This window comes from Octopus bimaculoides, chromosome 15 (genome assembly GCF_046866305.1).
Source record: "Octopus bimaculoides isolate indiv1 chromosome 15, ASM4686630v1, whole genome shotgun sequence".
NCBI classification, from domain to species: Eukaryota; Metazoa; Mollusca; class Cephalopoda; order Octopoda; family Octopodidae; genus Octopus; species Octopus bimaculoides.
In genome coordinates, this window is record NC_142942.1 from 54053179 (window position 1) to 54078106 (window position 24928).

The 24928-nt window shown below is 36.7% G+C and overlaps 2 protein-coding genes across 2 annotated transcripts; one reads left to right on the plus strand and one right to left on the minus strand.

The window, feature by feature from the left end:
- Positions 1–3055: 3055 nt before the first annotated feature.
- Positions 3056–7641, minus strand: LOC106878167 (NADH dehydrogenase [ubiquinone] 1 alpha subcomplex subunit 12). Its single transcript, XM_014927307.3, has 4 exons — positions 7538–7641; positions 4408–4490; positions 3964–4036; positions 3056–3326 (listed from the first exon to the last, which is right to left on the minus strand). The coding sequence occupies exons 1-4, from the start codon at positions 7624–7626 to the stop codon at positions 3161–3163; spliced, it is 411 nt and encodes a 136-aa protein (XP_014782793.1). The 5' UTR covers positions 7627–7641; the 3' UTR covers positions 3056–3160.
- Positions 7642–7847: 206 nt separating this feature from the next.
- LOC106878169 (ankyrin repeat, SAM and basic leucine zipper domain-containing protein 1) lies at positions 7848–20676 on the plus strand. Its single transcript, XM_014927310.3, has 12 exons — positions 7848–8002; positions 10916–11168; positions 12127–12249; positions 12459–12579; positions 14245–14356; positions 15281–15415; positions 15788–15885; positions 16198–16327; positions 17197–17312; positions 18260–18380; positions 19407–19511; positions 20330–20676. Exons 1-12 carry the CDS (start codon positions 7922–7924, stop codon positions 20561–20563), a joined length of 1629 nt encoding a protein of 542 aa, XP_014782796.1. The 5' UTR covers positions 7848–7921; the 3' UTR covers positions 20564–20676.
- Positions 20677–24928: the final 4252 nt, after the last annotated feature.

The window sequence follows — 24928 nt, forward strand, 5'->3', positions numbered from 1 at the left end:
TTGGACACTGATGATTTGACATGAACACATGGACATTCAATTTATTTGATGCTGGACAGATACACATGCAGAGAGGAGGAGAGAGAGCACACATGAACATATAGGGAGAAGAAGGAGGAGGAGGCAGAATGAGAGACACGTTAAAATGTCTGATGTCAAACAAGTCAGCATTGAATCAATTGTGCCAAAACGGTTGTGCCAAAACGGCTGTGCCAAAACGTCTCATCTTGATTTGAGTGTGAGTGATTATATAATGCAAAATATACAAAGGCTGTATCTGAATGTAATATAAAACTATAAAAGCACAAAGGGTGTTTGTGTGTGTGTGTGTGTGTGTGATTGGAAATTCATAGACGTTTACACTGACTATAAAAATTGTAAGAAAAAACAAGAAAAAAAAAGAAAGATTTCATAGACTCTTCAACCTGATACATTTGGTGCTGTTGTCACATTCATTATTTCACTGTTCCATGTTCAAATCACACTAAGGTTGAACTTTCATTTTATTTTCATATGTCTGGAATTAATCAAGTGCCAGCCATTGCTGTTGTTGTTTAGTTCCAGTGATCAAATACATAACAAACATGACCATTCAGCAGAGGACTACATTATACGAGTCTTTCCAAAATTTTAAGACTGCTGAATGTAATTTGCTACTATTTTTAGCTGGTAACATAACCATATTGAGGGTCACTCATTGACCAATACTGGTCATAGGTGTTCAGTTACTATGGAGGGTGAACAATAAGGTCCCAAAACAATTCGATTATTTCATGAATTCACTTATTTAGTCTGGTACTTGATTACTTCTATCAATTCTCTGTTGTTTGATCTGCTAGAATTAGCAAAGAAATCTCTCAAATTGCATGTACCTTCGTATCTTAAGAAAACTCTTGTATCCAAATCATTTCATTAATAGGTTCTAAACAGTGAGAGTACCTCTAGGGATATGTTTACCTTGCTAGAAACAGCAGCCAAATGTGTGGTCCTAAACAAACAAAAAAAAAGTCACATTGGATAGTGTAGTCCTAGATGATCATAGTTGGACTGTCTTTGCTCATGTTCCTGCTTAACTGGGACTAATCCGAGACTAAACAACAACTAGACACTCTGCAAATATTAATCCTGTGTATTTATAGATTATCATCTTAAACCATTTTACATAAATTATTTGGGTTTTTAAAAAAAAATTTTTTTCATTTTGATAATTCATTTTTTTTTATTTATTAATTTTTTTTACCATCTTTGAAATATCAATCAAGTTTTTTTGTGCAAATACAAAAATTTTGTTTTCTCTTTTGATAATAATATGGATTATCATTAACCCTTCATCTCAAACCCCCTTCTACTGTTTTGTTTGTATCTTGTTCTTGTAATGTCTACATCTTGAACCCTTGTGGCCTGCAAAAGAAGATTATCATTTTTTTTTTCTTCTTTTCAAGCTGGCAGAATCGTGTGCTTTGTGACAATTTCTTTCGACTTTACATTCTGTATTTAAATTCTACCAAGGTTGACATTGCCTTTCGTCCTTTTAAGGCCGATAAAATAAGTTCTAATTGAGCGTTGGGATCGATGTAATCAACTGGTCCCTTCCTCTCAAAAATGTCAGGCCTTGTGCCTATAATTGAAAAGACAAGAAGGCAGCAAACTGGCAGAATCATTAGCAGCATCTCATGTCTTGAAGTTCTGAGTTCAAATTCCGCCAAGGTCAACTTTTCCTCTCATCCTTTCAGGATCCTAAATTAAGTACCAGTGAAACACTGGGGATCGATGTAATCGACTAGTCCCCTCCCCACAAAATTTCAAACCTTGTGCCTTTAGTAGTAGGGGTTGTTGTTGTGGTGGTGACTGACGAAATACTGCCTAGCATTTCACCTGGCGTGTTAACGATTCTGCCATAATAACTTGTGAAATATTCTGCAGGGCCAATTGAACCTGATCGGTTGTGACGTCTGCAAATTAGTTTTGAATACTTGTTGTGGCTGTATCACTTTGGCATGGAAATGTATATCACACAATCCGATTTTTATCTTTTCTTCACAGCAATATGTTCTGATAAAACTGAGAGCTTGTGATCAGCAAAAAAAAACAAAAAAAAAAATGGTGGTGGGGAAGAAAAATATAAAATTTATGACATTTGGTTCTATGCCATTTCATTATCCAGAAAAGGAACAAGATTTCAGGTTGTGATATGATGCTTTCAAAATAAACTTTATTGAATAAAATTGAAATATTTATAAGTGAAAATTTTTGTCACTTGCCGATTATATTTTGAAAGGATAAAAGAAAGAAAAAGACCCCCCCCCAAAAAAAAGGAGAATATTATAGTTTTAGTAATATTCAACTAAAAAAAAAAAAAAAAAAAATGAACAAATAATCATGTCACATTTCTTGCAGGTTTAAAAGTATGTGCTAATGTAAATAAAATTCATATATATATGCCAAGATTCTGTCCATGTTATAAATGACTAATTTTATGTAATAAATATATATATCATGTATATATCATCTACAAAATGTTATTCTTTTTGTCTTTTACTTGTTTCGGTCATTTGACTGCGGCCATGCTGGAACACAGCCTTTAGTTGAACAAATCGACCCCAGGACTTATTCTTTGTAAGCGTAGTACTTATTCTGTCGGTCGCTTTTGCCGAACTGCTAAGTTACGGGGACGTAAACACACCAGCATTGGTTGTCAAGTGATGGAGGGGGGGGGGGGACAAAAAAAATTATATATACGATGGCCTTCTTTGAGTTTCCATCTACCAGATCCACTCACAAGGCTTTGGTCAGATACTTACTCAAGGTGCTGCACAATAGGATTGAACCGAAAACCGCATTAGGAAACAAACTTCTTAAGCATACAACCATGCCTGTTGTATATCCTTTATTATTAGGAGAGGGTGTTCATAAATTGTCTTTACGACTTCCACAATTTATTCAGTCAAATTGTAAAGATAATTTATGGACATTCTGTATTATATTTAGGTACAGAAACATGTAAAATAAAAAAAAGAACCAATGAAAAACCGAAAGAACCACTCTGACAATGATACACTTCAAAAACCAGGGTTCCCATGGAGGAATTGGCAACATGGGCCCTGTTTATTATTAGTTAATAAGGTCTAAACAAAACACAGAAGGTATAAAAAGGCAGAAATCATTGTGAAGGTTTCCAGCTCTCTATTTTTGGCCTTGTTGTTGAATAGGGAACGTATTCCTTACATGTTCCTGAAGGGTTTTCTATGTGTGGTGACATCCAAGGTTTTGAGACGGGAGGGGATACGCTGGGTGGTACATCCCCTATGTAGTGTAACCAACGATGCCTGCAAGACAAAGTAATCACAAGTTAAAACAGCAATCAAGACAAATGGTAGAAATTTGTGAGTGGATGAAGGCTGTGCAAATACAAATATGTGGATAAGTTTCATCTTAACAATTCCGATGTGCACTCTATATGATCTTTTTACTCTTTCTCTCTCTTATTCTTTTACCTCCTCTTCTCCCACTATTCTTTCCTATTACTTTGTCACTCTCTCTCCCTCCCTTGCTCACGTGACCATCGGCCATCTTTCTTTCTCTCCATTGTAGCTGGAACAAGGAAGACGTGTTCTTGTTTGTCTCCTGTCCACGCTTAATTTACGCGTTCGCTACCACAACCTCATTTAAGCTTAGCAGCCCTTACTGTTTGTTTTCACTGTCCTGTTTCTGTTACCAATTTTGACCCTCCATAAAATCCCAAATTTTATTTAATTTACTTTGCGGGAGCAACTGTTTTGTGGAAAGCGTATATTGCTGTTAAATGCTCAAAATATGAGACTAGAAAAACAGCCAACAACTGATGAAGGGTCGTTCTTATTGGATCAATTTGCTAAACTAAAATCCTTCAAGGTGGTGCACTAGCATGTCTGCAATTCAATGACTGAAACAAGTAAAAGATAAAAGAAATATATATATACATACCAAGCAGGTGGTATCATGCTCCCATCATAATCAACATTGAATTTCTTGTTATAAATTACCCAGCGACTGCGTCCTGTCAAAATGGAAAGAAATTAGTTTCAAAAGTAGGAAGATCAAGAGCCGTGTTCTATTACTATGATAACAAGCTTGGAAGAGTCAGTTCTTTTCATCCTATATGTACCTGTTGGGCACTGGGGTTACAATGTACCGTACATACTCAACTACAAAACACTCTCGCCTATAAGATGCACCCAACTTACAAGGTTCAAATCGGCAATTTTATCACTGAACCGACTATAAGTTGCAGCGGCTTTTTTGATGTTGGAGTGCAAAGTTTGATTAGGAATCACGCCGTTTTGTTTTGTTGAGAGTGTCTTTGAGATTGTTTTCTCAGACACTGAAAGTTATAAAAAAAACAGGAAAATTTTTTTTATTTAAACTTACCAAAGAAATACTTCTTGTTTTGAAAATATTTATTACCAAATTCATCTTCTCCAATTAATGTACCAGTTTTCAAATCATCAGTTCTAGAATTAAAAAAGAATATAAGATTAACAAGAAAATGCAGACTGTACTTTTTTGTTTTTGCTACAGAGTGTAAAACTAAGCGATGCATGGCTTATCATTAAATAAAAGCAAAGAAAGAATGGCAGTCACACAGGATTGAACCTACTTTGCCTATTTCCTATTGTAGTCTCCAGACCCTTTGACCATTTCTGAATGTCATTCAACATTATGCCACATCACATTGTACAATAGAGTCACAGGCCAGAAGAGTGTATATAAATGGATGTATAAATCAGACTTACGTATATGACTGCTTGCTCAATTGAATTAATTGTTCCAGATCAGACATAATTGATCTGGATTACTAAACAAATAACCACAGTGGACAATGTAGTGTGAATGCCTCTACATGGTCATTCCCAATGCCTGAAATAGCAATGAGTTAAATCTACCATCTGCAAAAAAATGGAAAGGACATACTGGACAATGTAGTCTTTGAAATGCAAAAAGATAGAATGGTCATGGCTGGAATGCCTGTGATCATAAATCTGCTCTATTGGAGCTGGCCCAAGATTAAACAACAGCCACAATGAATTTCTGACATTTCCTCACACTACACCTCTTTTCAATACCTTTTATCAGTTTTCGGTCATTGGACAGCAGCCATGCAGGGTCGCTACGTTGATGGGGATCAGTTGAACAAATTAATCTCAGTACTTAACTTCTAAAACCTGGTACTTATTCTATCCATCTCCACTAAGTTATGGGGGAGCATAAACCAACATCAAGTGTCAAGCAATGATGGGGGACAAACACACACACACATACATAACAGGCTTCTTTCAGTTTCCATCTATCAGTGTTGAGGATGCTCCAATCTCACATCCTAATTTTGATTTGAAAACTTTGAAAACAAGACAAACACAAAAGCAAGGCCTCAGCTCTTCCACATATTTACCAAAATGTTTTGTTGGCGGCTTTGCAACATACAAATCCTGTCGACCGCATATAGACTGCATCTTACACATGTTAAGCATAGACAACTCTTTCCTCCAGAGTTAAAACTGGTTTATGAAAAATGCAACTGGAATGTTTTCAGGTGTACAGTAAATTTCCAAGATTCCAGCTTCAACTTATTTTAGAAAGAAAAAAAAAAAACCAATGAAATAGTATTCTCCACCCCAGGAAATATAGCTGGCACCAGCTAACTGTAAGTACAAGAGGTATATTATATGACGCAGAGTAGCATGGCAGCTTCACTATTACTGGTGACACACACATAAAAAAGCATCCAGTACATACTGAAATGAGACTGGAAGTGCATCCAGTCATAGACATCAAACCAAAGCAGACACTGGAACAGAATGTAAATCTAGGGCTGATCAGATCCTGTCAAACCACATGGAACACAGTTTTAAATCATGACAACAACCACAATCAAAGTGTAAAACTCCATGAATAATATGCTATTTTTCCCACCCAAATCAAGATTTTAATTTGGGGTGTGTAGATTGATTGAATTGTATTTAGTCCTGAGTTTTACCCCAATCGCTTATATTCAGAAAAACACAATAATGTAATAGAGTTTTTTAAAAGTTTTTATGATTACTTTCTTATCATATATCAATATTTTATATAAAATGGAATATGAAAAAAAACAAAAAACTAATACATTAAATTATTATAGATCATCTAGTTTTACAGCAGTTGTGCAACACGACTTATTACAGATGGAACTATGGTTTTTTTAAAGACAATTTAGTTCCAAAACCGAGATTAGTATTATATGTAGATTCTTACAGTATTTAGTACTATCAGAAAACCTCACTCATTGACAAATACTGTTACAAATATTAGACTTTTCCTCTTGCAAGTGGCAAACCAAATTATTCTACTTTTAAATCGTTTTATATCCCTTAACTGCCAGTACTGGTTTGCTCAGATCCTACTGTTCACTGGAATAAATTAGTTTGATGTGAGAGGTATAACTTTTCGGGGTTGGATCCTGTCTCTTTTCTTCCGCGAAGGATCCAGTCCCCGAAATGTTAAACATCTCTCCCTCAAAAGAAACGAATTTATTTCACATTCTGAACTCTTTGTCCTGAATAAAACATTTAAGAAAGAATCCTCAGTCTGACAGAGGCAAAGAACAACAATGACATTAAAATCTAACTCGACATAATTTTCATTGAAGCAGACGACGGCATTCTACAAAGAAAGAGATCCGTGACCTTCACTGCTGCAATATCCTGACAAAATATACAACAGAGAAGTTGTTTAAATTTACCGTCGACTAAAAAGCAATTGATTATGTGCAAACGAAGAAATCGTTTCTGTTGGGTTTTGTTAACCTTCAAAAACCGAAACTGGGGACACAATAAATTTTAGGCGATTATTGTCGTTTAGCTCCAGACCAACTCAGACCAAGTAGACCTATGAGCAGAGTGTTCCAGTTATGACCATTCCATGTGAGAGGCATCTAAGGCTTTACTATGTATTGTGTCCTATTTTTAAGACGGTGATCGTTATATGGCGGAGATTTGGCTGTTATTTCTAACAAGCGGATCGACCACGTAAGGCACCGTTTATTCATAGTCCTTGAATTAATCACGCACTTCGCCCCACCCTCCAGAAAAGTCAGGATTTACAAAACAAAAAGGTGTAATGTCGGTGTTTTGGAATGGAAAGACAATTCCATGAATGTTCTGAAGGTGGTGATGGACAACGGAACATTTAGAATATTTACTGCTTGCTGTTTTAAGCTGAAGGTTAAACGAAAACAAACCACAAAAGACAACAGGTTTATATATAAATTCCTTTACATAACTAACGACATGCTGCGGATAATAATGAGACAAGCGGTAAACTTTAAAAGGGTCTTATAAGATAAAAGACACGTTTAAGTTAACAGCATCGCAATGTTTATATAAACACAATGTCAAATTAAATACAAAGAGTTGGGGTTTCGTTTTACATGCATTTCATTATGATATAACAGAATATTTGAAGATTTTCTCGATAAATTCTAACAAATAACGAAATGTTTTTGTTTCTATTTGTTTCTCACCGATAAAAAACCATATAGGACTCCTTTAAACCTCCGTTTTCCCGGATAATTCGCAGAGCGGTGGAGAACTTCTCCAAATACTTGGCCATCTTCGATTTCTCCACAGTTCAGTTCAGCAGTAAATAAACCGAGCAAAAGAGAGAAACAAACAAAAATAGTCACCTTGAAATCTATGTACGATTTTATATATATTTATATATATGTATGTTTGTGTTGTATGCGCTTAAAAATAATTAATAATAACATTAGAAAATTTTTAGTGCGATTTATTTTTTAAATAACTGTAAATTATTTTTAAACAACTGTAAATTATTGAAGCGGAAGTTATTGGTTGGAACTGTTCCGCATAAATATTTATTTATTAATCTTTGTTGATCTTTTAAAATGGCTAATGTCTTACCTGCCGGCTTTGAAGACGAATTCTCAGATGATTCCGATGATTATGGGCTCAGTTATTATCAACATGTAATATATATCTTTCATTTCTTTCTTTACCATTTGATCTTTAACCCTCAAGTGACGTTAAAACCCGTCCTCATTCAAATCCCATGATTTATCTTGTTAAGATTCCTTTTTCTTTATATGTTTATCTTTATCTTCGTACGAAGAAAGAAAAGTCGGTGCCACGACGGTGAGAATTCATCAGCTGCGAATGAATAAACAACACGACTCCATAAATAGAACAATTCTTTTCGCGCGGAATGTAATTTGCTCCTAAGGAAAAATTTTGTGGCCTTTGTACTTTCACTTTAGCTTGATGTCCAGTGATAGAATCTTTACACGACCACTTGAGTTGTTAGAAATAGCAGGCAGTTCACTTTCAAATCATACAGACTGCCTTATATAGTAGTATCATAGTCGTTATCGAAACGAAAACAGGAGACCCCCGCCGTTTTTCTTCGTTTTCATTTGACGACGTCGTCCTTTTCGACGGATACCTGGTTGTTCCTGCCACCACACATAGGCTTGTCTCCAAGCTTAAACCATGCAAGTGTAAGTCTGAGAGATGGTCCTGCATACCCCTATTCAGATAGGATAGTCACTGCTGGAATGTCTTCGATTAAAGGTCTACTGTCAGGTTTATCCTGCAGCTTAAACAACAGCATGTCGAGATATAAAATTTCTAAAACAATTATATACAAGATCAAAGCACCTAACCCCCCCCCCCCCCCCCCATCACACCATTTTAAATTCATTTGTAATTTATTGAAAGGATTACAGTGGCAAGTTGAAACTGAAATTTTAAAAGAAGTGATTTTTTTTTTCTCACTAAACCTTTGAATTCTTCATTGAATTTGGCTTGGTAGTCCGCGTGTAAATCACAGCTTGTTCTACACGTGTAATATTAAAATTCATTTCAATGTTTCGCTCTTATAAAATGTTTAAAAGTTAATTTTGTTAATTAAAAGAACTGCGTGGGTATATGATCAAGAAAGATTTTGACCACAAATTCTTGCAGGTAAAAAGCAACCGCATATTGAGGCTCTTGTTGGTTTGATGTGATTTGAGGGCGATTTCACTGCTCTTTCTAACATACATAATGCAGTCGAATGTTATCTGTTTAATACATTGCAAGAAGGTTGTTACTAATTTATATATTATCTGGTGTTGTGGTTTTTCGGCTTACCTTAAATTATATAAACAACGAACTAGTTGTTTTTGCTTTTTTTTTTCTGAATGATGTTCCTGAGAAATTATGAATTTACTTTATTTAAAGTATTTATTTAAATGATGTGTATATCATCGACCATTGTTAATGTCAAGTGATAGATTTCAAACGAAGACACAATTTCAAAACAATTGTTCATTCATAGAATTTGTTCTTTCGAAATCTTTCAATTTAATAACACCACGTGTCTGCTCGTTGATGTCTGAAGCACAATAAGATTATATTTAAGCAAGACACTTCTTAGCATTTTTAAAGTATATCTCTTGGAGATGACTTATTAAAAAACATGCACATATATATGTATGTGTGGTGAGAATCACATGGTTCTGGGTTCAGTTCCACTGCGTGACACCTTGGATAAGTGTCTTCTACTATAGACAAAAACAAAAGAAAAGCTGTTGGAAAACCGATTATAGCAGCGACTCTATCAATTCCTAGGGATATCTGAAGAAGGAATTTTTATTCCGAACTATCATATCATATACTATATAGTTATTATAGTCCATTGTTGTAATTATAGTGCATTGTTGTGTCATTCAAAACATTTTATTCTTTACAAACAATACACAATGCATCAAGCAAACTACAATACTCTCCTATATATATATATGTGTGTGTGTGTGGTGTGTATGTTTGTATGTCTGTCCCCCACCATCGCTTGACAACCGATGTTGGTGTGTTTACGCCCCCGTAAACTAGCGGTTCGGCGAAAGAGATCGATGGAATAAGTACTGGGCTTACAAAGAATGAGTCGTGGGGTCGATTTGCTCAACTAAAGGCGGTGCTCCAGCATGGCCGCAGTCAAATGACTGAAACAAGTAAAAGGAATAACCTAAGAAAATGGAAATTAATAAATAAATAAATGATATCTCGGTTATATATTGTGCCATGTTGACTTGGTGTTCCTCTGTAAAAAAAAAATGGGTGGGGGGGAGATGTCTAAATAGCCAACTGTGCTATTGCAGGTGATTGCTAGGGTTTGGCACTGGAACACCCTGACGTCCTCTGGTACTTCAGTGGGGTGGGATTCTAATTTCTTTGTTAATGGTGCACTGCTTCCACTCGAAACCCATGTTGTATACGTGTGTATTTATATATGCATGTTTATGGGTGGTGTGAATATTTGTGTAGTGGTCTATGAAGCTAAATAGTTGAATGATCTCCCTTGCGAGTAGAATTATAGAGTAACCTCCCTTTACCAAGTTTCTCGAAGCATCTGTGTCATGTGACGTGATTCTTAATAATTCAAGAAGCTTAGCGTTTTTCTTGGAAGTTTCTAGAATGTCTAGCATTCCATTAATAAAAACAGCTTGCTAACCCAGCTCTTCGCTTCTTAGTTGATTAGACTTAGAGCCGATCACGTCATTGCTATGTCTGTCCATTTCTCTGTGCCACATGACTGAAAGCCACCACTTAGCTGTTATTTCTGCATTTTCTATCTCTGAACTTTCTTGCATTGATTACTTCATTCAACTAGATTCTACATTTTGATTCTATATATCATCATTGACCAGTAAATAAGATATTTTTTTATGTAGTAAATATACAGAGCTTGAATTTATTCTTCATCTCTATATAAACTCTTGTAATAACATACATGCAGCCACATCAACACCTGGTACTGACTATATATAACCACTACATATGCATATATTGCAGAGATATGATATACAGATATATATTTCTTCATCCTTGTTACTTTTCCCCAGGACAAGAATCTGTCAGAACCAAAATCATTCGAAGAGAACACAAATGAAGCGAATCAAAGAAAACCATTTGGCACGAGTGAAACCTGGCAAAATGGAGAGTCTTGGAATGATACATCAAATCCAATTCCTCAGCGAATACCAGTTGTTGATCTTTCCAGTAAACTGATGGCTAAAGTAGAATTTCCTGTTGATGATCTACGGATAGCCATTTTGAATGGTGACCTCACTACTGTACAGTATTTCATTGAAAATGGTAAGAGCAGACATTCTCTTCTGCAATCTCTTTTATTATTATTATTCCTCACTCTCAGATCATCCTTACTCTTTACGCTGACCGATCCCAAAGAGCTAGATTTCTGTAAGAAGCTTGTGAAAATCTAAGTTGCTTGGGGCCGAATCAAACCATTTTTGGTGCCGGTGTTGCTGTGTGGTAAGAACCTTGCTTCCTCATCACATGGTTCCAGATTCAGTCCCACTGCATGACACCTTGGGCAAGTGTCTTCGACTATAGCCTTAGGACAACCAAAGCCTTTTGAGTAGATTCGGCAGACGGAAACTGAAAGAAGCCCGTCCTATATATGTATGTATCTCTATGTGTGTGTGTGCCCGGTTTGGCAATTGGTGTTGGTGTGTTTACCTCCCTGTAACCTAGCGGTTCAGCAAAATGACTGATAGATTAAGTACCAGACGTTAAAAAAAAATGTAGTGGTGTTGATACATTACATTCAACTAAAAATTCTTGAAGGCAGTGCCCCAGCATGGCCATAATCTAAGGGCTGAAAGAAGTAAAAGATAAAAGAGAGGGTTACAGTCTCGGAGTGGTTGGCATTAAGAAGGGCATCCAGCTGTAGAAACTCTGCCAAATCAGATTGGGCCTGGTGTCGCCATCTGGTTCACCAGTCCTCAGTCAAATTGTCCAACCCATGCTAGCATGGAAAGCGGACGTTAAATGATGATGATGATATATATATATGTATATATGATGAAACAGACTCCAAAGACTCTGGTTTTGGTCTGCAACAGCAAGGTTTGTATTATTTAGTAAAATCAAAAAAAAAAAAAAAATAGTGAATTTACTACACAGAGGTGGATAGTATTGTAATCCCTTACAAAATCTTTTTTCCAAATTTTAAGCCCCCAAAATCGGGTTTCCTTATACATGTTAAAATACGGTAATTCAATAAACTCTTCTTTTTTTCTTATTACTACAGGAACTGATGTTGATGTTAAACTTAAAGGAAACTGGACACCATTGTTGTATGCTTCTAACGCTGGTCATCCTGAAATTGTCCATTATCTCTTGGAACAGAATGCTTCTCCTGATTATAACCATGGTGAGTTTATATGTAATCCATTTCCTTTCTTAAGATCTTCATTCTACCTTGACCATTGGGGCCCAAATTCCTTTTCCTGACTCCCTTTTAGCTGCTGCCTTTTAGGATACACAGGGATAAAGAATACCTCAGTACCTTTTCTAATTTTATCTTTACTTTTTTTTTTACTCCCATTCATTAAATTTTGTATTGTTTTGTGTTGTTTCCAGTCACGGACAGGTTTTTCCCTCTGATGGCTGCGTGTACTGCAGATAAGGATGATGAGAATTCTATAATGAAGTGTGTCACTCTGTTATTGGAGCATGGAGCTAAAGTTGATTCTATGGACAGGTAAACAGGATCATTTTAAAAAATTTTATTTTGTTTTGTTTTAACATGTATGTTATATATTGGTCAATGCTTTCAGCTGTTAACCAAATGTCTGATGGTTCATGCCCACAATGGAACATATATAATGTAGTAATTTGTTTATAGGCACAGGTATGGCTGTATAAGAAGCCACTGCTTGGTACTTTGGACAAGTGTCTTCAACTATAGCCCCTCCCCTCCTTCCCCGTCTCATAAGCGTGGGTCACTATCATGCAAGTAAAGTTGTTTGATTCCAGCCTTCTGCCAAAAATATGTCTAGTCATGGGGGAAATAATTACCTTGCTTGGAAACAGCTGAAGGTTAGCAACAGGAAGAGCATCCAGCCTTAGAAAATCTGTCTTAGCAAATTCTCATTTGACCCTTGTAAGCATGGAAAGGTTTAGATACACAAGACACACTGGCACAGTGGCTCTCCTATGATTTCATTAGAATTTGAGGACCCAAAGCAAAGCATGGACCTAGGGCTAAGCAATGACAAAACGTCATTGTTCATTTTAAGAAAATTATACAATTTTGAAATAATCTTTTCTAAAAACATATATTTATTTATATATAAATATATATGTTAAATATAAAATATATGTTTAACAAAAACGACATATTTTTCTCTCTTTTCTTTGATCTTTGTTTCGATTCTTGTTACCTCTGCCTTCAAGGTGGAGGTATTGTTTTCAGCCGTGTTTGTTTGTTTGTTAGTTTGTCTGTGGACAAGATATCTCAAGAATCACTGGATGGATTTGATTGAAACTTTTAGGGATGTTTGGCATGAGCAGTTTAGATTTTGGGTTTGATCTGGCACCGGACAAGTATTCTGGATTATTTGTTATATTTACTTTACATGATTATGATCTTATGTTGACTTTCAAGTCTTTCTCAATTATCTCCCTTTAGGCTGTTTTCAAAGTTTTATTTTCATTTCTCTATTATTAATTTTACTCGTGTCTCTATCTTAGTAGAAACTGATGGATAAAGAAATCAAACTACATAAACAAATGACAGCAAAACCGTTCAGAAATTAAATAACAACATATTTTTATAATATAGATATTATATATTATACTTAATTATAAACACTTTATAGTATACTTACATATATACATCTGTCTATACATCAATCTAAAACAACAGGAATACTAAAGAAAGGCTGGAATTTAAGAAAAGAGAAAACCAAAAGGTCTCACGGTATTCATTTAAAGATTCTTGAGTAGAACTTATTATTACTTCCATCTTTGAAGCTATTTTGAATGGTGGATTTGGCTTGTATTAGATAAGGGTCAACTATTTATTACTATTACTAAATTCTCTACAGCCACCTTCACATTCCATGACTACCATTGGATCCGATCAGGTACCAGACAAGGATTCTGGATTATTTTTCTCGTTTTGGTACTTAATTTTTGAGAGTGGTTGGGTTCATTTTTAGTATTCTCATTTGTGAGAGCAGTCGAGTTTATTTCAGATGTTCTCATTTTAAAAATCATCTTTGGCTAATTGTTGAGAGGACGTTGGTGTTGCCTTGGCAGAGGTTTGCGCTCTCTGAGTGCTTTTGTTTACTTTTGTTTTGAGTCTTGTTTGCTGTAAACAGTTTTAACTGTCAGATCATGTTGTAACAAATTTCTTCTGCAGATATCACACAACACCATTGATGTATAGTGCCAAGAGGGGCCACCTCTCAGTTCTAATAAAGCTGTTGGATTTTTATGCTGACCCTAATATAACAGACAGTCAGGGATGGTCTGTAAGTACCAGTATCACCATTTCCAAACTATTTTTTTTATCTTCTACTTGCTTCAGTCATTAGACTGCGGCCATGCTGGGGCACCACCTTGAAGAATTTTAGTCAAATGGATTGACCCCAGTACTTTTTCTTTTGTTAAAGCCTGGTACTTATTCTATCAGTTTCTTGTTGAATTGCTAAGTTACGGGGATGAAAACAAACCAACACCGGTTGTCAAGTGGTAGTAAGGGACAAACACAGACACAAAGACACACACACACATATATATATATATGACAGGCTTCTTTCAGTTTCCACGTACCATGTCCACTCGCAGGCTTTGGTTAACTAAAGGTCGTAGTAGAAGACATTTGTCCAAGGTGTTACGCTGTGGAGTTGAACTAGGAACCATGTGGTTGGGAAGCAAGCAAGCTTCTTATCATACAGCCACATGTGCACCTGTGATCAATTTTGGTTTTTATATTTTCTTGAGTTGTTGTTTTATTTCTTGTGTGTGTGTGTGTGTGTAATCTAGTAGATTAAAATATTGTTATACAGACATACCTCACTGGTGCCAAAAGCACCATTCGAGCATGGTCATTGCCAGTGCCACCCAACAGCTTCCCATGCTGGTGGCACGTAAAAAGCACCATTTGAGCGTGGTCAATGCCATTACCGCCTGACTGGCCCTGTGCCGGTGGCACGTAAAAAGCACCCACTACACTCTCAGAGTGGTTGGTGTTAGGAAGGGCAACCAGCTGTAGAAACTTTGCCAAATCAGATTGAAGCCTGGTGCAGCCTACTGGCTTACCAGCCCTCAGTCAAACCGTCCAGCCCATGTCAGCATGGAAAGCGGATGTTAAACAACAATGATGATGATGATTAACATGTATTATATCTCAGGGGTTTAATTATTATTTTGCATTTTTTAATTTTTATTTCCAGGCCTTATTCCATGCTGCAAACAGTGGCCATATGTCTCTTGTTGTAGAACTGATGAAAACTGGTGCCGATACAAAATTAAGAGACCATAGAAGACATTCTGCTGCAGATATTGCTTATTTACGATCATTTGAGGAGGTAAATCATCCCCCCCCCCTTTTTTTTTCCCTTTCCTTGCTTATCAATTATTTTTCACGGGTTTCGCATCTCTTAATTATCCCTTTTCATATCAAAACCTGTCTAAGATAACTTTGATTTCAAATTGTGGCACAAGGCCAGCAATTTCGAAGGACGGGGTAAGTCGATTACATCGACCTCCACTGGTACTTATTTTATTGAACCTGAAAGGATAAAAGGCAAAGTGGACGTCAATGGAATTTGAACTTAGAGCGCAAAAACAGACGCAGTGCCACTAAGCCTTTTATCTGGCATGCTACCAATAATGCCAAGCTTGCCATCTTACAATATTATAAGATGTATATTTTCTTCTGATGTTTTTTTTTCCATCAGATTGCTGCTTATATTGATGAGAGCTACAAAGACACAGAGGAAAAAACATCTCTTGCAGCGAAGATGAACGACAATAAAATTACAAGCATAGCAAACAGGTAAGTTCATAGGACAAAGAAGTGGTCCTTCCATTTTTTTTTTTTTTTTTGTAACCTGCTATTGTAGAGAATTTTTTGGACTACCGGTCAAGATGTTGGTTGTAGATATCTTCTCACAGTCTCCAAAGTCCAAACACTTCACTTCCAAACGGCCAAATCCACTTGTTTGTGTTAACTACAAACAAGATGACAACAAATATCCGTCAAATGTAAATAATGTAAATAATTCTTCATCTCTTGACTATAGAACTGTATTCTCTTATTACATTTCACATTTTCACCCATTCTGATGGGTTTCTCTTTCTGTTTCAGATCAAGTACATACAGTCAGTTGGAACTCTTTCTCTACGGACTTCATTTACAATCGACAATAGAAAACTTCAGAGAACACAATATTACTTTCAATCAGTTATTGACGCTTACTGAAGACGATCTGGAAAAGGTAAATTTCAAAAAGAATACAAATGGGAAAGGAAGGGCCTTGACTCTTAGCGCTTCTCATTCTTTCACTACCCTTTCTTCTGTCATCATCATCATCATCGTTTAACATCCGCCTTCCATGCTGGCATGGGTTGGACGGTTTGACTGGGGCCTGCACCAGACTTCTCTGTTTTGGTATGACTTTTACAGCTGGATGCCCTTCCTGACACCAACCACCCAAGAGAGTGGACAGGACTTTTTTATGTGGCACAAGCAGAAGGCACAGACATGGTTTTGTGGTAAGAAGTTTGCTTCGCAACCACATGGTTCCAAGTTCACTCCCACTGCAAAGCACCTTGGGGAAGTGTTTTTTTTTACTATAAACCTGAGCTAACCAAAGCCTAGTGAGTCAATTTGGTAGAAACTGAAGGAAGCCCATCGTATATGTGTGTGTGTCTTTGTCTTCACATGGCATTATAATTGTAAACAATTGCCATTACTTCGAAACAGGTGAGAGTTGTTGACAGGAAGGTCACCTGGCTGTAGAAAATCTGTCTCAAATATACTACATCTGACTCGGTCCAAGAATCGAAACCACAACCTTACAATCATGAGTCCAACACCCTAACCACTAAGCCATGTGCCTCCACATAAAAATGTAATAGGATATTTTAAAACATAGAATGGTTTTGAGGGTCCACCCAAATAAAACAAGAATCAAATGAGTCCATAGGTGAAAAATGGTTGGGAACCATTGTTCTAAACCGTGCAAATATGGAAAACAGGCAAAAAATGAAAAATTTTATACGATAAACTGGCTCCATTTCATCTTTCTAACATTACCATGCCCTGAAATAAACTTTGGTTTTATTGATTCATTTATTTCAACAGATTGGTATTCAGCAGATCGGTTCTCGGAAGAGATTAGTTGAAGCTATAAGAGCTGTACACCAAATGGAATGGGAGACGTCTAGTCTAATGAAGATACATTATGATCAAAGCATAACGTAAGGAATAAAATCTCACTTCTTTTACTATGTTGTTTTTTTTTTTGTTAGTTTTGTTTTGTTTATTCAAAGGACAAGTTATGTAATGTTTGCTGTGTGAGATTTGGTTTATTTTCGGATTAGTGTTACCTGTTATCATCGTCGTCGTCATTTAACGTCCGCTTTCCATGCTGGCATGGGTTGGACGGTTTCACTGAGGACTGACGAACCAGTAGGCTGTACCAGGCTCCAATCTGATCTGGCAAGGTTTCTACAGCTGGTTGCTCTTCCTAACGCCAACCACTCCGAGAGTGTAGTGGGTGCTTTTATGTGCCACCAGCACGAGGGCCAGTCAGGCGGTTCTGGCAATGACCACACTCGAATGTCTTTTCATGTGCCAGGAAGGTGACGCTGGTAACGATTACTCTCAAATGGTGCTATTTACGTGCCACTGGCATGGAAGCCAGACAGCTGCTCTGGCAACGATCATGCTCGGACGGTGCTCTTAGCGCTTCACTGACACATGTATATATATATATATATATATATATATATACATAAGAATCAGTTACTAGTAGACACAGTACAATATTCCTATTAGAGAGTATATAAGAAAGAGAAATAATAAGAGTAAAATAGAGATAAGCAATAGAGTTTGAGAGGAGTATAACTTTGTAGAAAGGAAAAATACATATACATAGACACATACATATTTTATGTGTCTCCTTCCAATATTTATGTTATCATAACTAGTGGTGGATCGAAGGGTATAGTCACTTTTAGGTAGATATATATATTTCTACCTCAACAAATTCCACCTGACCTGTGTGAACATGGAAAAGTGGATGATAAATGACAATGGTCATCCACCAAAATATGTGACCTTTGTACGAACACGAGAACTCAACATTGAAGTTCTTCTTGTTGTAACTACAGTCCTAATTTTTTTTGTCCATATTATATTTCAGTTGTGCTGATGCTACTGCCATGTTAGCCAATATCTCTAAACATGCTCTCTACATGACTTCCACCATTGTTTACATTGGTAAGCAGATTGAACTTCATCCTGGCATTGTTGAAGAGACAAATGTAAGTAATTTAGACTTTTAAGGAGTTCACTATCCTCAGATCTCTCTCTCTCTCTCTGTTATTTATGAATTGTCTCATAATGCTATATAATTGACTGTAGCCTTCTTCAAAGTTTGTTTGTGCACATATTAAAAAAAAGAATAAGACACAAAGACAGGACCCTCGAGTCATATTTGAGGAATTCTAGTGGGCCTTCTGCAATATCCACAAAACTTGGCACATAACAGAAGTGGCGTTCTGGTGTTCTAGGTTCAATTCCACTGGGTGTACCTTGGGCATGTATCTTCTATTACAGTCATCAGTTAACCTGTGCCATATGATTGACATTTAATACCTGGAAACTGTAAAGAAGCCCTCTTTATATGTATGTGTGTCATCATCAACATCGTTGTTTTCAAGCACACTTTTCCACGTTTTCATGAGTTGGACAGATTTTCCTGAGGCCAGCTGTTCTTCCTGTATCTAAACATGATGATATTTCCCCATGACTAGATGTGTTCTTACAGAATATTGGAAATGAATGACACTGCTTGTGTGACAGTGGCACTCGCAACTACTCCACCATATCAAAACAAGGAACTGGAACCCCCCACCCACACACACACACTTATATATATATATATATATATATATATATATACACACACACATTCACAAGCACATACATACCATCATCATCATCGTCATTGAACGTTCGTTTTCCATGCTGGCATGGGTTGGACAGTTTGACTGAGGACTGGCAAGCCAAAAGGCTGTACCAGGCTCCAATCTGATGTGGAAAGGTTTCTGCCTCTGGATGCCCTTCCCAACGCCAACCACTCCAAGAGTGTAGTGGGTGATTATTATATGCCACCAGTACAGTGGTGATTCTCCTTTTCCTCCTTGAATTTACCCTTCTTTTTCAGTCTGTGATGGTACCGTATATTAGAAGAAGAAAAATAAAAGAAAAAATTAATTTTTTTTATACAGATTTCCCTTGAAAGGTTGATTTAAAAAATTCATTTACTGTTTGTTTCTTCTTGCTAGGACACGAGATTGTTAGAGAAATTTTTACATTACTCATCACATTCCATGAAGAATGTTAACACACTTCTAGTTCAGCTTGAGAAATTTGACAAAGAAATTAAAACGGTGAGTAGAGCCAGATCTTCATGTGTGTACGTTTGTGTGTAATAGTGGATGATAGATCAAGTTCATTTAATTGATTGTGCTGAGCTTATAATCAAAGGCTTTCAAGCTGTGGTCATCCACTCCTATTTTTGCCCATCTCAAACACTGTAACACAGTGTATCTTGGATCAGCATTATCTCCAATGTATCCTTTTTGTGATTTGAGAACCAGTAGGTTAAAGTGTGGGAGATGTAAGTGGGGCAAGCAGGTTCTTGTTATAGAATAGCTTCATGGTTAGCCACATTTTGGAAGACAGGGTGAAAATGCTCAGTGGATGCTGGAAAGAGATAATTAAAAATAGTGGCTTATATTTTGATGTATAAACATTATTGACCACATGTACTCAATGTATGTGCTGTGCTTGTTTGTCAGTAGGCTGCGGTGTAGTGCGGTAGGGATGACTCTCTCGAAGCACCAAGTGTTAAAACACCTGAAGGTCTTAGACTGGGGAAACAACTGACCCCTAATCCCATTCAGGAGTGATGGGCATTTATGTTTTGCCAATTTTGTGGCTTGTCGGCGTCACATGTGTGAGCTGAATCAGAGACAAATTGAATCGCTAGCCTATGACCTTATACAAATAGTGTAAAAACCATTTGCTGGTGTGCCACGACAATGCATATGCAAGAATAAATTCAAATGTGAACCAGAAGCACCACTGGTGTTGTAAGCATTATCAGACATATGTACTCAATACATGTGCTTTTGCTTGTTTGTCGGTAGGCTGCAGTTTAAGTCAGTAGGTATTTTTATATATAATTTTTTTTTTTTTTTTTCAGCTTTTGGCAGATAAGAATCTACAACCAGTTGAAATAATCTCTGCAAAGGATAATGATCTCCAAGAAAGAGCTTCACGAATGTTCTCATTTCCAGATCGGTTTGGATGGAAAAGTCTGTGCTTGGCATCAGTGGCTCTCATAGCAGCTGTCTCATTTTGGAGAAGAGAGATTTCCAGAACTTTTGCCCTCCTGCCTGTCATGGAGATTCGCCAATTAACAAAACCCTTATTATGAGTCTAATTAGGTCTGTGTATATATTTCATTGGGGAGGAGACCAAAGTGGTCCTGAAACTACAACTGTGATTTTTAAAAACAAGGAAACCATACAAATAAATCATTTTAAAGTCTTTTTGATGTTACTGTTGTTTTGTGTTTTGTGTTTGTTTAGCTCCAGGCCAGCCTTGGTTGTGCAGATCTTTGCTCAAAGATATTTCAGTCAAAACTATCCCATCTTTTCTTTTTCCCTTTTTTTCCTGGCAAAATATATCTCGAACTGCATTTTCCAATGTTCAAAATATGTAATGAAAGTAATTCAAAACTTATGCCTGCTTTTACATTATTTTCTCTACAAACTTCATATTCTTTCTTATTTTAAGAAGACAGGGTGTGATTCCAGTGGTATGTGACTGCTATTTTTGGAAGATCAAATGACCACATTGAGGCATTCGTTGTCATCATTGTCTCCTCCTCTTTCTTCTTCTAGCTACTGTTGTGGTCTTATGTCGGTATGAATGTGTAGAATTAAGTTTTAATTTTATCTAAATATGTTTAACCCTTTGAAGACGAAGCATTCCTGACTATACCAGATGTTTTATAAGCACTAACTTGGGACAGATTATAGCAACAGACACTCAAACTGGACTAAAACCACATACCACTTGGCATGGGGCCACGTTACCAATTCCACTACAGAGCACCTGCCATATCATCTTCTCAATTCGTTAGTTGTTCGTTAATCACTAAGAGCTGATGATGATAGATAAAATGCTTCAGTTCAGTTCAGGAAGCTTATTGCTGTTTCATCACCATCATCAATGTCGTTGAATGTCTTTTCCATGCTGGCATGGGTTGGACGGTTTGACTGAGGACTGGCAAGCCAGGAGGCTGCACCAGGCTCCAATCTAATCTGGCAAGGTTTCTACAGCTGGATGCCCTTCCTAATGCCAACCACTCCGTGAGTGTAGTGAGTGCTTTTTATGTGCCACCAGCACAGGAGCCAGTCAGGCGGCACTGGCATCAGCCACATTTGGATGGTGCATTTTTCATGCCACCAGCGTCACAAAAATTTTAGGATTTCTTAATTTGAACTATATAGATGTTTTTTCACTACTGAAGACAGAATGATTTTGGGGTCAATTGAAAAAGTTTAAAGGTTTTTATTAAAAAAAAAAAGAATTATGACTCAATTTCCAATAGGCTTATGTTTATAAAAAAATTACCACATTTGGTCATGATTGATCATTGGATTGCACCAAGGAAGTTCCTCTTCAAGGCAAAAGTTCAAAGTAAGGTTCTCTGATGGGAGAAGAGCAGTCAACCACGCATTCAAGTCTCCCCATTCCATGTCACTGATGTTGTCCAAGGGAAAAGCAAAGCCCAATATAGTTTGGCACCAGTAACATCGCAACTCATGTCTATAGCTGAGTGAACTGGAGCGATGTAAAAATAGTGTTTTGCTCAAGAATACAACAGCCTGGTCCGGGAATTGAACTCACAATATCATGTCTGTAAATCTGACACACTAACCACTGAGCTACAATACAATGTCTGCAGGGTTGATGAATACCACCTATTCCCTTCCATTTTGGTCCATAGAAATAGTACAGAGTGATTTGAGGGAGATTTGACTTCTATTTCTAGCAAGAAACGCAAGTCTTTAGAACATCTCATGTTGGTCCATTGAAATAGTAGTGTGATTTGAGGGAGATTTGACTGCTATTTCTAGCAAGAAAAGTATTTAGAGCATCTCACGTTGGTCCATTGAAATAGTACAGTGTGATTTGAGGGAGATTTGACTGCTATTTCTAGCAAGAAATGCAAGTCTTTAGAGCATCTCATATTGGTCCATTGAAATAGTAGATTGTGATTTGAGAGAGATTTGACTGCTATTTCTAGCAAGTCACGCAAGTATTTAGAGCATCTCATGTTGGTTCATTGAAATAGTAGATTGTGATTTGAGGGAGATTTGACTTCTATTTCTAGCAAGAAAAGCAAGTCTTTAGAGCATCTCATGTTGGTTCATTGAAATAGTACAGTGTGATTTGAGGGAGATTTGACTTCTATTTCTAGCAAGAAATGCAAGTATTTAGAGCATCTCATGTTGGTCCATTAAAATAGTACAGTATGATTTGAGGGAGATTTGACTTCTATTTCTAGCAAGAAATGCAAGTATTTAGAGCATCTCATGTTGGTCCATTAAAATAGTACAGTATGATTTGAGGGAGATTTGACTTCTATTTCTAGCAAGAAATGCAAGTATTTAGAGCATCTCATGTTGGTTCATTGAAATAGTACAGTGTGATTTGAGGGAGATTTGACTTCTATTTCTAGCAAGAAATGCAAGTCTTAAGAGCATCTCATATTGGTCCATTGAAATAGTAGATTGTGATTTGAGGGAGATTTGACTGCTATTTCTAGCAAGAAATGCAAGTCTTTAGAGCATCTCATGTTGGTTCATTGAAATAGTAGATTGTGATTTGAGGGAGATTTGACTTCTATTTCTAGCAAGAAATGCAAGTCTTTAGAGCATCTCATGTTGGTTCATTGAAATAGTACAGTGTGATTTGAGGGAGATTTGACTTCTATTTCTAGCAAGAAATGCAAGTCTTTAGAGCATCTCATGTTGGCCAGTGTGATTTGACTTGCTAGAAATAGAAGTCAATTCTCCCTCAAATCACACTGTACTATTTTAATGGACTAACATGAGATCCTCTAAATAGTTGCCTGACTTGCTAGAAATAACAGTCAAATCTCCCTTGCATCACACTGTACCATTCTATTGAGCCAACATGAGATCCTTTAAATAGTTGTTTGACTTGCAAAAAATAGCAGTGAAATCTCCCTCAAATAACACTGTACTACTTTAATAGGCTAACATGTGATCCTTTATATATTAGCTTGACTTGCTAGAAATATCTGTCAAACCAACTGCAGATCACACTGCACTATTATAATGGGCGATCATGTGATCCTCTAAATAGTTGCTTGACTGCTTGACTTGCAAGAAAGAGCAGCCAAATATCTCTGAAACCAACCTGATTATTTTTAATGAATTAAGAAGAAAGCTCCTCCATCGTCTTTCAAATATAGCCATTCCGTCTTAAAAACAGGACACACTGGATAAATTTAGTGCTAGATACACTGTTTTCTAGAAAACAATCAAAAACAATGTCCATGGCTTGACTACCTTTAATCATAGAACTGCTTGCTTGACCAGAGTTCACTCAGGGCAGAGCAACAACGTATATTTTAGATTTTGTTTAGGAATTGGGGTTGGCCACCTGGACATTTCACCAAAACTGTTAATTGAACTTAAAATAAAAGGTGTCCGACTAAAAGTGCACCTGGCATTGTTATGTCATCAACCTTGTGCCATTATACATACATACATACATACATATAAATATATATACATGTACATATACATTCACACACAAACATGTTTGCATGTATAGTGTATATCCAGATTTGATACAAGATCTCCTTGAAACCTTTCACGGCGCCAGTTTCCTTTCTTGGTAATTATAGTAATCAAAGCACCTAATTTCTAAATTTAATTAGATTCTTTTTTTGTCCTTTGTTCTTTAAAGAGTGCTTTTTTAACATTTTTTTTTTTCATTTAAACAAAAGCTGAAGGTTAAATTTCCTTTCAGCTTATTGGTCACTATTGGTCACTAACTACGGGCTTTTTTGTATTGTGGGTTTATTAAGTGACCTTACTACACTGGACTTGAACCTGTTCACCAAAACGAAAAAAAAAAAAAGAAAGAGAGAAAGGAAGAAAGGGAAAACTTAATTGGAACTATTTCCAAGAGAAAAAAAAATCGAAAAGGATTGGTTTAATTAGTACAGTTCTATATTAATGTAAACAAACCTGTCTCGTTAGTAATTTCACTCACACCCTGTTAATTATAGTTGGACGGTTTCATTAGTATTTGTTGCTGGTATACTTATACTCTTCTGTCTCCTCCTCCTCCTCCTCCTCCCTCTAAGAGGTCTCTCAACCTGCTAGAAATATCAGCTAAATTCCTTTAAGTGACACACTACCATCTCAGAAAAAAAAAAAAAAACAGGAAGAAAGGTGCGGGTGTGGATGTGTGGTAAAAAGTTTGCTTCCCAGCCACATGTTTCTGGGTTCAGTCCCACTGCGTAACACCTTGGGCTAGTGTCTTCTACTATAGCCTTCAATCAATCAAAGCCCTGTGAGTGGATTTGGCAGATGGAAACTAAAAGAAGCCCATCGTATATATATATATGTATATATAGGGGGTGGTGTGCACATATCTTTGTGTCTGTGTTTGTCTTTAACCATCGCTTGATAACCAGCATTGGTGTGTTTATGTCCCAGCAACTTAGCAGTCCAGCAAAAGAGACCGATAG

Excerpts from the sequence above, each read along its gene's own strand:
- LOC106878167 (XM_014927307.3), bottom strand. The coding sequence starts at position 7,626 with ATGGCCAAGTATTTGGAGAAGTTCTCCACCGCTCTGCGAATTATCCGG. Across the intron at positions 4,491-7,537 it reads TCCTATATGGTTTTTTATCG|AACTGATGATTTGAAAACTG; the intron begins GTGAGAAACAAA and ends TTTTAATTCTAG. Across the intron at positions 3,327-3,963 it reads AGCATGATACCACCTGCTTG|GCATCGTTGGTTACACTACA; the intron begins GTATGTATATAT and ends TTTGTCTTGCAG.
- LOC106878169 (XM_014927310.3), top strand. The coding sequence starts at position 7,922 with ATGGCTAATGTCTTACCTGCCGGCTTTGAAGACGAATTCTCAGATGAT. Across the intron at positions 16,328-17,196 it reads CTGAAGACGATCTGGAAAAG|ATTGGTATTCAGCAGATCGG; the intron begins GTAAATTTCAAA and ends TTATTTCAACAG. Across the intron at positions 19,512-20,329 it reads TTGACAAAGAAATTAAAACG|CTTTTGGCAGATAAGAATCT; the intron begins GTGAGTAGAGCC and ends TTTTTTTTTCAG.